Raw genomic sequence first — 13,376 nt, 5'->3', positions numbered from 1 at the left:
GAAAAATCCCAAATTTTTCAAAAAAAAAAAAAAACCCCCAAAACCTAGGTTTCAAAACATGAATGCATGTAAATGAAGGAGATTAGAAGCTTACCAAGTGAAGGAAAACTTGAAAAAGCATGAAAAATCACTTGGGAAGAGGTTTGGAGTGAGACAGAAGGTGTTTGGGAGAGGAACAAGTGCAGACAGATTGAAAGAGATCGAAGAAATGAGAATCGGATCACAAGGAATGAATATATAGCTCCTTAGTAATTCTCAACAAATAGAGGTGTCGAGCCATCTGTCGAGGTAGGTGTCGAGAAAAACAACGTCGACAGATACAGCTGTCAAGAAGGTGTCGGGAAACAAAGCAAAGACACAAGAAGAGAAGCTCGATCGATCCACCAACTGTCGAGAGGCTATCAAGGATCTAGGAACTTTCTCGTTCGATCCACCAGCTATCGAGGATTTATCGAGACTGCGATAAGAAAAGACCTTAAAAGCTCGACAAAAAGCCAGGTGTCGAGGAGGTATCAAGGAGGTGTCGAGATTGCTTAAAAACTATTTTTCAAGAAGTAAAAAAACACAGATATGAACGGAATCAAGCATGAAACTCAACCAAAGATCCATTCAACATTTTAAGCTCTCAAAATCATCTCTCAACAAAAAAAAAAAATGTTAAGCAGATAGATCCCAAAACACACACACACACACTAAACTAGTCTAACCAATTTTATATTTCAAAAAAAAATTCAAGATAGGTTAGTGAGCATACATTAACACATGTAAAACCTTGTGATGGCCAAATCACATTGTACCTGCACATATATCAAGAACAGAAAAGAATATTACGTGTTGTGTGTGAAAAACATCGTAAGATTGCATAAGTGTATTCATGTTATGAAGAATTGAGATATGAGAAAATCACTTTAACTCCTACACAATCATAACTGCTTGATGGGGACTATCACCTTCGAGGTACATCCTATAACTCCCACCTCTCCTAGAATACATGCTTGCAATCATATTTAAAGCATTTTTTATCTTTTTGCTTTTCATTTTCTTTGCATATTTTTATTTAAGTCGAACATACATGGGCATATAAGAGAGAGAAAAGAAAATAGCCAATGATAGTAAGCATTTGACAATCCAATTTTACTATGCCGAAGCACACAAATGTCATTGATACTGCACTTTTGCTATGCCGAAACATACAGGTGTCATTTTATAATTGGCAGGCAATAGTGGTGAGATGGTTATTTATGCGTTTCTTTTAGGATTTTTTAGTCCTTCCCGTCAAAAATAATGATATGAGTGTTAAGTACAAGAGATCACTTAATCTTACTCATCACAAACAAGAGCCACCAAGCTTACTTGTGCATAGAGATGCTCATCGAAGCTACAAAAGATACAAAGTTTAGAAAATTTTGTTTCAATGGCCATCTAAGGTACACAAGTTGCAATGTACACAAAAAATACATTATTTTTGTATTTTTCTGATTTTTCAAATTTTTTTCAATTTTTTATATGAAAAAAAAAAAAAAGCAAAACTGAAAAATAACCAAACAAAAACATGTTAAACAAAGCAAAGCATAAAAACTAGACTGAGTCAAAACTTGAAAGAAAAACACACAAGTAATGCACACACAAAAAACAAGAAGAGAGAGAGAAAAGTGATAGAATTCACTTGGAGCCCTTTTCCTTTCACACCCTGGAAGAACCTTTTATTTAATTAAACCCTTGAACCGGCTGTGAGGGGGAAGAATTAAAATTGTTCAAGTTCGAAAGGAACATGAGGGTTTTGAGAAGATCTCCAAAGGAAGCAAGAGAGGATTAAAGCTAATTCTAGCATCCAGATGCTATCATGTCATTGCTCTATTAAGTGGCAAGCCACTTATAGCAATTTGGTCGAGTATGACCGGCCACTCCACAATGATGATAGAGATGTTGCTTCTTTTGTTTAGGCTTTTGAGAGTTAGACTTCTTAGTCCTAGGGTTCTTAGCTTCCTTCTTATCTTGCTTAGGGGGTGTTCCTAAGATAGATTTACCATTGTCTAAGTTCTCACTAGCTAAATCAGTTTTAACATTATTATTCTTAATTTCAACATTAGTGCTAAGAGGAACAAACACAATAGTACTAGTAGAAGCAGTATTAGAGGAAGAGAAACCATACCCTAAACCTGTTCGATCAAAAGCAGATTTCTGAAGACTAAGCATCTCATCAAGCTTTGTACTTAAAGTCCTCTCCAATTGAGCTCTAACTTGAAACAGCTCCTCTTCAAGCTTCTTGGTCTTCTCGGCCAAGAAATTGTTTTCGAACCTCAGTGCTCCAATAGTCTGATTAGCCTCATCAAATTTTGTGGAAAGCTCCTCATGGTCAAGTTCCACATCATTGAGCTTCTTGGTAGTTAGCCTAAACAGTTTCTCATACTTCTCAGAAAGCTTGTACAATTTCTCATAAGCTGTATGGATGTCATCTTGATCATCCATCTTCTCAAACTTAGATTTCACCAATTCCTCTTCTTCGACCACATCTTTAACAATCCCATCAGTAGGATTAACAGTGGTAGTGAAGGCATTCAAGATTTCGTCATCCTCATTGTCGGAATCATTCTCAGGCTCGATGTCGCTCAAGGTAGCAGCAAGTGCCTTGCTCTTCCCAATGTTCTTGAGATATGTAGGACACTCTTGTTTCATGTGACTGAAGCCCTAACACTCAAAGCACTTAGGTCCTGCGGGAACAATGTACTGACCGCCATCCCTTGCATCCTTCTTCCCTTTGTCTGGAAGTGGGGGGTTAATCCTAATTTAAATAGTGCATTCCACGCAAGATAAAGGGACTGCGCTTGATGTGGCTCACCTAAGTTGGGCCTTAAATTTGGGGAGGTTCCAACTGAAGCCAGTAAACAAAGAAAGACCAATAGAATTTCATGCAAAGGGAATAAGGGCGGTAAGTTTACCACTAAGATTCCTAATGTGGGGAAGGATAGTAATCCAAGCATGGGCAAGGTTAAACAGGGTACCTGGCAAAGAAAGGATGGGAGACCAGTAGAGGAGACTTTGAGCTCTTGCATGGACATTGATGTTGAGCAGAAATGCAAAATTAGCATTGAGAGGCCTGATGGCACTGAGCCAAGTCGTAAGCGAGGTAAGATTATTGAAAAGCTTGAACTTATTTCAATGGCGGAGGTTGCTAGGCAACCCCCCCCCCCCCCCCCGAGCACAATGAGTATTATAAGTTGGAACTACCGAGGTCTTGGGAACCTCTGGACAGTTCGTGCCTTGGTAAAGGTGGTGAATAAAGAAGAGCCCGACATAGTTTTCCTAATAGAGACTAAGGTTGATAAAAAAGTGTGGATTGATAAAGTTAAAGAGAGGTGTAATTTAAAGCATGGAGTGTTCATTCCGAGCAATGGTAATAGTAGTGGTTTGGCTTTATTTTGGAAAGATGGGGTAACTATTGATGTGCAATCTTTTTCTTATGACCATATTGATGCTTGGATTGATGGTGGTTCGGGTATTGGTTGGTGGCATTTTACGAAACGGATAGGAGACCGGAGTCTTGGGCTAAATTGAAGTTTTTGAAAATCTCCTCTTCTCTCCCTTGGTTGGTGATTGGGGATTTCAACGAAATCATTGGATTATCGGAAAAGGAAGGGGGTCGTATAAGGCCAAAAAGACAAATGGAGCTGTTTTTGGAGGTGATTAATTTTTGTGCTCTTAGAGACTTAGGGTTTGTAGGGCCTAAATTTATTTGGTTATGTCAACAAAGAGATGGTTTTTAGATTAGAGATCGATTGGATAGAACCTTAGGGAGTACAGATTGGATGAATCTTTTCCCAAGGGCAACGCTCCCTACACCTAAAAAATCGGCCTTGTAAGAGAAGTAAAAGAAGGTTGTTTCGATTTGAATCCATGTGGCTCAAAGATGCTCGGTGTGAGGAGGTTGTAAAGGAAGCTTGGGAGGAAGGGGAATTGTTGGGTTCGGATTGGGCTATATTGAACTGCTTGGATAGGTGCAAAGCTGAATTATTGAGATGGAACAAAGAGGAGTTCGGTAATGTGGGGGCTAAGGTGGCCAACCTACAAGCTAAGTTGGCTTTCCTGGAGAACCAACCCACTTCTCCTAACCAAATTCATGACTTGAGAAAAATGAGGATTGGACTTAATTGTTGGTTAGATAGGGAGGATGAAATGTGGAGGCAAAGGGCTAGGCAAAATTGGTTTCAAGGAGGTGATAGGAACACGAAGTTTTTTCATGCAAAAGCTTCAGATCGTCAAAGCAAGAACCATATTGACGGTATTTTTTATGGGAATGGGGTGTGGCATGAGGAAGAGGCCGAGATAGCTGGAATTTTTGTGGAGTAATACACGAATCTTTTCTCATCCTCCATTCCTGTGGACTTTGAGGAGATTCTCCATACAGTTGGGCCGAAAGTTTCAGGGGAGATGAATGCTGAATTGGCTCGTGTGTTTCACGAGGGTGAGGTCTGTCAAGCTCTCAAGCAAATGTATCCCCTAAAGGCACCGGGCCCGGATGGTATGCCACCTTTATTCTACCAACATTTTTGGAGTACATGTAGATGTGTGGTGCGCAAAACAGTCTTGGACTTCTTGAACCATGGTATCTCTCCTCCTAACTTTAATCAAACTCATATTGTGCTTGTTCCTAAAGTTAAAGAGCCAAAACATGTGACTAATTTTAGACCTATTAGTTTATGCAATGTAATCTATAAGATTGCCTCGAAGGCTATAGCTAATAGATTTTAAAAAAAAAAATTTGCTATCTATTATTAGTGATTCTCACAGTATTTTTGTGCATGGTAGACTTATTACTGATAACATGTTGGTAGCTTTTGAAACTATGCATCATATTAGTAAAAAGAAAGGGGGAAAGGTGGGGGACATGGCCCTAAAGCTTGATATGAGTAAAGCATATGATAGGGTGGAGTGGGTCTGGTTGGAAAAAATTATGGAGAAGCTTGGTTTTGCAGAAAGGTGGAGAGGTCTTGTTATGAAATGTGTCACCTCGGTAAACTATGCAATCAAGGTTAATAGGTGCCCTATGGGTAGCATTACCCCCTCTAGGGGTATTTTCCAAGGGGACCCCTTGTCGCCTTATTTATTTCTCCTATGTGCAGAGGGTTTATCATCTCTTATTAAGGCATCTGTGGCTAACGGTGGCTTGAAAGGGATTTTTGTGTGCACAGAGGGTCTCGAACTATCCCATCTATTTTTTTGTAGATGATAACCTTATTTTTTGTTGAGCTTCTATGGAGGATTGTGATGAGCTTCAAACGGTGTTGGGAGTCTATGAGAGAGCCTCAGGTTAGCAACTAAACCGGGTAAAAACTTCCCTCTTCTTTAGCAAAAACACTCCAAGGGAAATCCAAGGTGAAATCCAAAGAAAGTTCGGAGCCCAGGTCATAAAACAACATGAGAAGTATCTTGGCTTACCTTCACTTATGGGGAAAAATAAGCGGAATACTTTTAATGATATCAAGGAGAAACTTGGTAAAAACCTAGCGGGATGGAAGGAGAAGCTGCTATCTAAAGTAGGCAAAGAAATCCTCATCAAAGCTATGGCTTTGGCAATACCAACATACACTATGGGTTGCAAGGTATGTAGACTTGTTATTGATTTTGGAAGCTGTGAGAATGTGGTATCAGAAGAGGCTGTTCAAAAATTGGGATTAGCAACAGAGAAGCACCCTAACCCTTACAAACTATCTTGGCTCAAAAGGGGCAATGAGGTAACTGTATCTAAACGTTATTTGGTTTCTTTTTCTATTGGGTTGAAATATAAGGATAATGCATGGTGTGATGTGGTAGTTATGGATGCATGTCATCTTCTCCTTGGTAGACCATGGCAATATGATAGAGAGGTTCAACATGATGGTAAGAAGAATACATACAGTTTCATGTTTGGTAGCACAAAAATTGGATTGTTGCCCTGTAAGGAGATTGAACCTAAGCCAACTTCAAGAGGGGGTAAGAATCTCTTAGCTAAAAGGGCATTTGTTGAAGAGATGTTTGATTCAGGGTTGGTGTTTGTATTATTGGGAAAGGAGAGCTCAAAGGGTAGTGTAGTACCAGAGGCTGTGCAATCTTTATTAGATGAATTTGCAAACGTATTTCCTAATGATCTACCTGAGGGGTTACCGCCACTCCGAGATATACAACACCAAATTGATCTTGTACCAGGTTCTAATCTACCTAATCGCCCACACTACTGTATGAGCCCAAAAGAGCATGAAGAACTTAGAAGACAAGTAGAGGGTTTGTTGTTAAAAGGGCACATTAGAGAGAGTCCTAGTCCCTGTGCTGTGCCAGCCTTACTATCACCCAAAAAGGATGGATCATGGAGAATGTGCTTCGACAGTCGTGCCATCAACAAAATTACAATCCGGTATAGATTCCCTATTCCTTGATTGGATGATTTGCATGATCAGTTGAGTGGTGCTATAGTGTTTTCTAAGTTGGATCTAAAAAGTGGGTACCATCAAATTCGAGTACGTCCTGGTGATCAATGGAAGACAGCATTCAAGACACGTGAGGGGTTGTATGAATGGCTAGTAATGCCATTTGGACTTTCTAATGCTCCTAGCGCCTTCATGCTTGTTATGAACCAGATTTTTCGCCCCTTCATCGGCAAGTTTGTTGTAGTTTATTTTGATGATATCCTGATATATAGTGCCAATATTGATTTACATCTCCAACATCTTCGTGAGGTACTCATAGTTCTGAGTAGGGAGAAATTTTATGCTGCCATAGCCAAATGTTCTTTTATGACAGATAGTGTTTTATTTCTTGGTTATGTGGTGTCCAAGGATGGACTACTAGTTGATGAATCAAAGGTTACTGCTGTTAAACAATGGCCAATACCAACCACAGTCCACGACGTCCGCAGTTTCCATGGGTTGGTGTCATTCTACCGGTGGTTTATCCCTGACTTTAGCACCATCATGGCACCGATTACAGATTGCATGAAGGCTAGTAAGTTTTTGTGGAAAACTGAAGCCACTAAGGCATTTCATCAGATCAAGGAAAAGCTTACTACAGCACCTATTCTAGCTCTTCCTGATTTCTCTCAACCATTCGAGTTACATTGTGATGCATCCAAGATTGGAATTGGAGCTGTTCTTAGTCAAAATGGCAAACCAGTGGCCTACTTTAGTGAGAAGTTGAGTGGGTCAAAATTAAATTACAGCACTTATGATTTGGAATTTTATGCAATAATTTGCGCTTTGAAGCATTGGAGTTCTTATTTGGCCTATCATGAGTTTGTCCTCTATTCAGATCATGATGCTTTGAAGCATATCAATAGCCAAGACAAGCTCTCACCTAGACATGCAGTTTGGGCCGCTTATATTCAACAATTTTCTTTTGTCATCGAGCATAAATCCGGAGCATTGAATAGAGTGGCAGATGCTCTTAGTCGACGGGCCTCTTTGCTCATCACAATGCAAACCAAAGTGTTGGGGTTTGATTTATTTCGTGAGTTACTTTCTAGTGACCCATACTTTGGCCCTATAATGGATGATGTGGCAACAAGAAAGCGGTTTGACTTCCTTATACATGATGGTTTCCTTTTTAAAGGGAATCAACTATGCATTCCTGATAGTAGCCTACGCTTAAGGGTTATTCAAGAGTTGCATAATGAAGGCCATATGGGACGTGATAAAACCATGAAGCTTGTGACAGGCTCTTATTTTTGGCCAACCATGCGAAAGGAGATTACCAAGTTTGTTGAGAGGTGTCGTATTTGTCAAGTTTCCAAGGGCACCACAACCAATGCTAGCCTATATATGCCTCTTCCCATACCAGACCAACCATGGATTCATGTTAGTATGGATTTTTTCTTGGGATTACCGCATACACAACGAGGTAACGATTCAATTTTTGTTGTTGTGGACCGGTTTTCCAAAATGGCCCACTTTATTGCTTGTAAGAAAACCTCAAATGCAGTTAATGTCGCTCAACTTTACTTTAGAGAGGTCTATCGCCTCCATGGCATACCACAATCAATTGTTTCAAACCGTGATGTGCGTTTTCTTAGTCACTTTTGGCATTGCTTATGGCGTTTGGCCAACACCACACTTAATTTTAGTAGTGCCTATCATCCTCAAACTGATGGTCAAACAGAAGTGGTAAACCGTTCCTTGGGTTAGAGCTCCTTGGGTTAGAGCTTCTGAGAGAAAACTGATGGTCATACACACTTTCTATACCCTCGATATATATACCCATATTACCCATAAATGTGAGAAAGAGCTTCTGAGAGAAAACCTTAACTAAAACACTTAAGAGTTGGAAATTGTTATACCAACAATTCTCTACACCTTTGTTTAGGGGATTTCCTCATCTCCTACCTCTCCATTTCCATACCATTGAGATGTCATTAGCCCAAACACTTACCACACCTTTTGAGAGTGTCCAGTGAGGTTTTGGTGCTGCTGAGAAACATTGGAAAAAGCCAAGGATGGCAGATGCAACATGGAGCTTGTTGCGGGATCCGGAGAGCTAGACAAGACACGGTTCCGAGAAGCCTTGTTGGAGTAGGAGCTTGGAGGGCTAAGGTACAGAAGGTAGATTAGGCTTGGAGGGTCTCTTGCTTACCCATGTATCCCAACTGATTGTCTAGTGGATCAATTTCTGCTTGGAGGGCGGTGGAGAGGTTTTTCGCCGAGTTCTTCGGTTTTCACTTCGATAACACATCTCGGTGTTATCTGTGTTTTCTTCTCTCTTCCCTACTCATGTTTATTTTATTTTACTGCTGTGTTGCTTTAATTATGAAGTAGAGTAGCTCTCTTGTTTGTTTGCTTACGTTTACACTATTCCGCACTTAGCATTAAGTTAGTCTAAAATCAATCAAGCCGTAATTTGATTTGGGGGTCTAAACAAGCTCTTGTGTTTTGACACATTTCAAGCTTTCACTCTTGATTTCCATCAAAAAATACAAAATTTGTCTTCAAATTCACGATCCGAATGTGGATTTTCTAAAACATTAAGGCCGCGTCTAAAAATTCTTTACCGTTCAAAAGTTATTGTCGAAACGGTGACCGAAGGTCACTTTTCAACACATTTTTTATCCGATTTCGGCTTGTGAATAACTAGCCACTAATGTATTTTTTACCCAAAACTTGATTTCAAGATTATTGATCTCGTGATATAGGAAAAATATTTCCAAGTGAAATTCACGAGTGAATCATTAGACTTCCATTTTTACGCCCCTCCGTCAGCACATAATTGGAATCCGTATTTCGGGTAACTCGTTGGGGCATATTCGAACAACAATAACTCTCTTGATTTCCACTGAAAAAATACAAATTTTGTGTTCAAATTCAAGCATCGAATGTGTACTTTCTGAAACGTTCAGGCCGCGTATAAAAATTCCTTACCGTTCAAAAGTTATTGCCTAAACGGGGACTGATGGTCAAGTTTCAACACACTTTCTAAGCGATTACAACTCGTAAATAACTAGCCACTAACGTATTTATTACACAAAATTTGATTTCAAGATTATTGATCTCGTGATATAGGAAAAATATTTCCAAGCCAAACTCGTGAGCGAAACGATAAACTTCCATTTTTATGCCCCACCATCGGCACATAATTGGAATTCGTATTTTGGCTAACTCGGTGGGACATGTTCAAACGAAAATAACTATCTCGATTTCCATCAAAAAAATACAAAATTTGTGTTCAAATTCAAGCACCAAATGTGTACTTCCTAAAACGTTCTGGCCGCATCTAAAAAATTCCTTACCGTTCAAAAGTTATTGTCGAAACAGTGACTGAAGGTCACTTTTCAACACATTATCGATGCGATTACGGCTTGTGAATAACTTGCCACTAACGTATTTTTTACCCAAAATTTTATTTCAAGATTATTGATCTCCCGATATTGGAAAAATATTTCCAAGCCAAATTCGTGAGCGAATCGTTAGACTTCCATTTTTACACCCCTCCATTAGCACATAATTGGAATCTGTATTTTAGGAAACCCAGAGGGACATATTCAAACGACAATAACTCTCTTGATTTCCATCGAAGAAATACAAAATTTGTGTTCAAATTGAAGCACCGAATGTGTACTTCCTAAATCATTCAGATTGTGACTAAAAATTCCATACCGTTCAGAAGTTATTGTTGAAACAGTGACCGAATGTTACTTTTCAACAAATTCTCATAGCGATTAATGCACGTCAATATCTAGCCACTAACGTTTTTTTTCCCGAAAATTTGATTTCGAGATGATTGTCCTCATGATATAGGAAAAATAATTCACATCCAAATGCGTGAGCGAATCATTAGTCTTCCATTTTTACACCCCTCCATCGGCACATTATTGGAATCCATATTTCAGGAAACTAGTAGGGACATATTCAAACGACAATAACTCTCTCGATTTCAATCGTAAAAATACAAAATTTGTGTTCAAATTCAAGCACCGAATGTGTACTTCCTAAAATATTCAGGCCACGTCTAAAAATTCCTATTCGTACAAAAGTTATTGTCGAAACAGTGACCGAAGGTCAATTTTCCACAAATTTTCTAAGCGATTATGGCTCGTGAATAACTAGCCTCTAATGTATTTTTTACCCAAAGTTTGATTTCAAGGTTATTGATCACGCAATATAGGACAAATATTTCCAAGAAAAATTCGCGAGAGAATCGTAAGACCTCCATTTTTACGTCCCTCTGTCGGCGCATAATTCGAATTTGTATTTCGGGTAACTCGTTGGGACATATTGAAACGACAATAACTCTATTGATTTGCATCGAAAAAATACAAAACTTGTGTTCAAATTCAAGCACCGAATGTGTACTTCCTAAAACATTCGGATCATGTCTAAAAATTCCATACCGTTCAGAAGTTATTGTCGAAACGGTGACCGAAGGTTACTTTTCAACACATTCTTCAAGCGATTAATGCTCATCAATAACTAGCCACGAACATTTTTTATCCCCAAAATTTGGTTTTGAGATGATTGATCTCGTGATATAGGAAAAATATTTCAAAGCCAAATGCGTCAGTGAATCATTTGTCTTACATTTTTACACCCCTCCATCGGCACTTAATTGGAATCCGTATATCGGGTAACTCATTGGGACATATTCAAACGACAATAACTCTCATGATTTAAATCAAAAAAATACAAAATTTTTGAGAAAATTCAAGCTCCAAATGTGTACTTACAAAAACATTCAGGCCGAGTCTAAAAATTCAATACCGTTCAAAAGTTATTGTTGAAACGGTGACTGAAGGTCCACGTCTAAAAACTCCTTACCGTTCAAAAGTTGTTGTCGAAACAGTGATCGATGGTCACTTTTCAACAAATTTTCTAAGCGATTACGGCTCGTGAATAACTATCCACTAACGTAATTTTTACCCAAAATTTGGTTTCAAGATTATTGATCTCGCAATATAGGAAAAATATTTCCAAGCGAAATTCACGAGCGATTCTTTAGACTTCCATTTTTACGCCCTTCCATCAGCACAAAATTGGAATCCATATTTCGGGTAATTCGTTGGGACATATTCAAACGACAATAACTCTCTTGATTTCCTTCATAAAATACAAAATTTGGGTTCAAATTCAAGCACCAAATGTGTACTTCCTAAAACGTTCAGGCCGCGTCTAAAAATTCCTTACTGTTCAAAAGTTATTGTCGAAACGGTGACCGAAGGTCACTATTCAACACATTTTCTATGCGATTACGGCTTGTGATTAAATAGCCACTAACGTATTTTTTACCCAAAATTTGATTTCAAGATTATTGATCTCACGATATAGAAAAAATATTTCCAAGCGAAATTCGCGAGCGAATCTTTAGACTACCATTTTTACACCCCTCCATCGGCACATAATTGGAATTCGTATTTTGGCTAATTCGTTGGGACATATTTAAATGACAATCACTCTCCTGATTTACAAAAAAAAAAAAATACAAAATTTGTGTACAAATCCAAACTTCGAATGGGTACTTCCAAAAACGATCAGGCCACATCTAAAAATTCCTTAATGTTCAAAAGTTATTGCCGAAACAGTGACCGAGGGTCACTTTTAAACACATTTTCTAAGCGATTACGGCTCGTGAATAACTAGCCACTAACGTTTTTTTTACCCAAAATTTGATTTCAAGATTATTGATCTCATGATATTGGAAACAATTTTCCAAGCCAAATTCTTTAGGGAATCGTTAGACTTCCATTTTTAAGCCCCTACGTCAGCACATAATTAGAATCCTTATTTTTGGAAACTTAGAGGGACATATTCAAACGACAATAACTTTTTTCATTTCCATCAAAAAAATACAAAATATCTGTTCAAATTCAAGCACCGAATGTGTACATCCTAAAAAGTTTTGGCCGCGTTTAAAAATTCCTTACCGTTCAAAAGTTATTGTGGAAATGGTGACCGAAGGTCACTTTTCAACACATTTTCTAAGCCATTATGGCCTGTGAAAAACTAGCCACTATCGTATTTTTTACCCAAATTTGATTTCAAGATTTTTGATCTCGTGAAATAGGAAAATTATTTCCAAGCGAAATTTGCGAGCGAATTCTAAGACTTCCTCTTTTACTCCCATCCATCAGCACGTAATTGGAATCCGTATTTCCGGAAACTCAGATGGACATATTCAAACGACATTAACTCTCTTGATTTCCATCGAAAAAATACAAAATTTGTGTTTAAATTCAAGAACCGAATGTGTACTTCATAAAACATTCAGGCCGCGTCAAAAAATTCCAAACTGTTCGAACGTTATTGTCGAAATGGTGACCGAAGGTTACTTTTCAACACATTCTCAAAGTGATTAATGCTCGTCAATAACTAGCAACTAACATTTTTTTTCACAAAAATTTGATTTTGTGATGATAGATCTCGTGATATAGGAAAAATATTTCAAAGCGAAATACGTGAGTGAATCATTAGTCTTCAATTTCTACACCTCTCCATCGGCACTTAATTGGAATCCGTATTTCGGGTATCTCGTTGGGACATATTCAAACGACAATAATTCTCTTGATTTCCATCGAAAAAAATACAAAATTTGTGTTCAAATTCAAGAACCAAATGTGTACTTCCTAGGAGGTTGAGGCTGCGTCTAAAAACTCTTTACCGTTCAAAAGTTGTTGTCGAAATGATGACCGATCGTCACTTTTGAACAAATTTTATAAGTGATTACAGCTCGTGAATAACTATCCACTAACGTATTTTTTACCCAAAATTTGATTTCAAGATTATTGATCTCGCGATATAGGAAAAATATTTCCAAGCGAAATTCTCGAGCGAATCTTTAGACTTCTACTTTTATGCCCCTCCATCAGCACATAATTGGAATCTGTATTTTCGGTAATTCGTTGGGACATATTCAAATGACAATTACTC

General features: G+C 38.3%; 1 protein-coding gene across 1 annotated transcript; it reads left to right on the top strand.

The window, feature by feature from the left end:
• The first annotated feature begins 5,444 nt into the window (after positions 1-5,444).
• Positions 5,445-6,410, top strand: LOC126716486 (uncharacterized). The gene has a single exon (XM_050417305.1). It carries the CDS (start codon positions 5,445-5,447, stop codon positions 6,408-6,410), a length of 966 nt encoding a protein of 321 aa, XP_050273262.1.
• Positions 6,411-13,376: the final 6,966 nt, after the last annotated feature.

The sequence above is a fragment of the Quercus robur genome, chromosome 3 (genome assembly GCF_932294415.1).
Source record: "Quercus robur chromosome 3, dhQueRobu3.1, whole genome shotgun sequence".
NCBI classification, from domain to species: domain Eukaryota; kingdom Viridiplantae; phylum Streptophyta; class Magnoliopsida; order Fagales; family Fagaceae; genus Quercus; species Quercus robur.
This window is presented reverse-complemented; position numbering and strand designations above follow the sequence as displayed.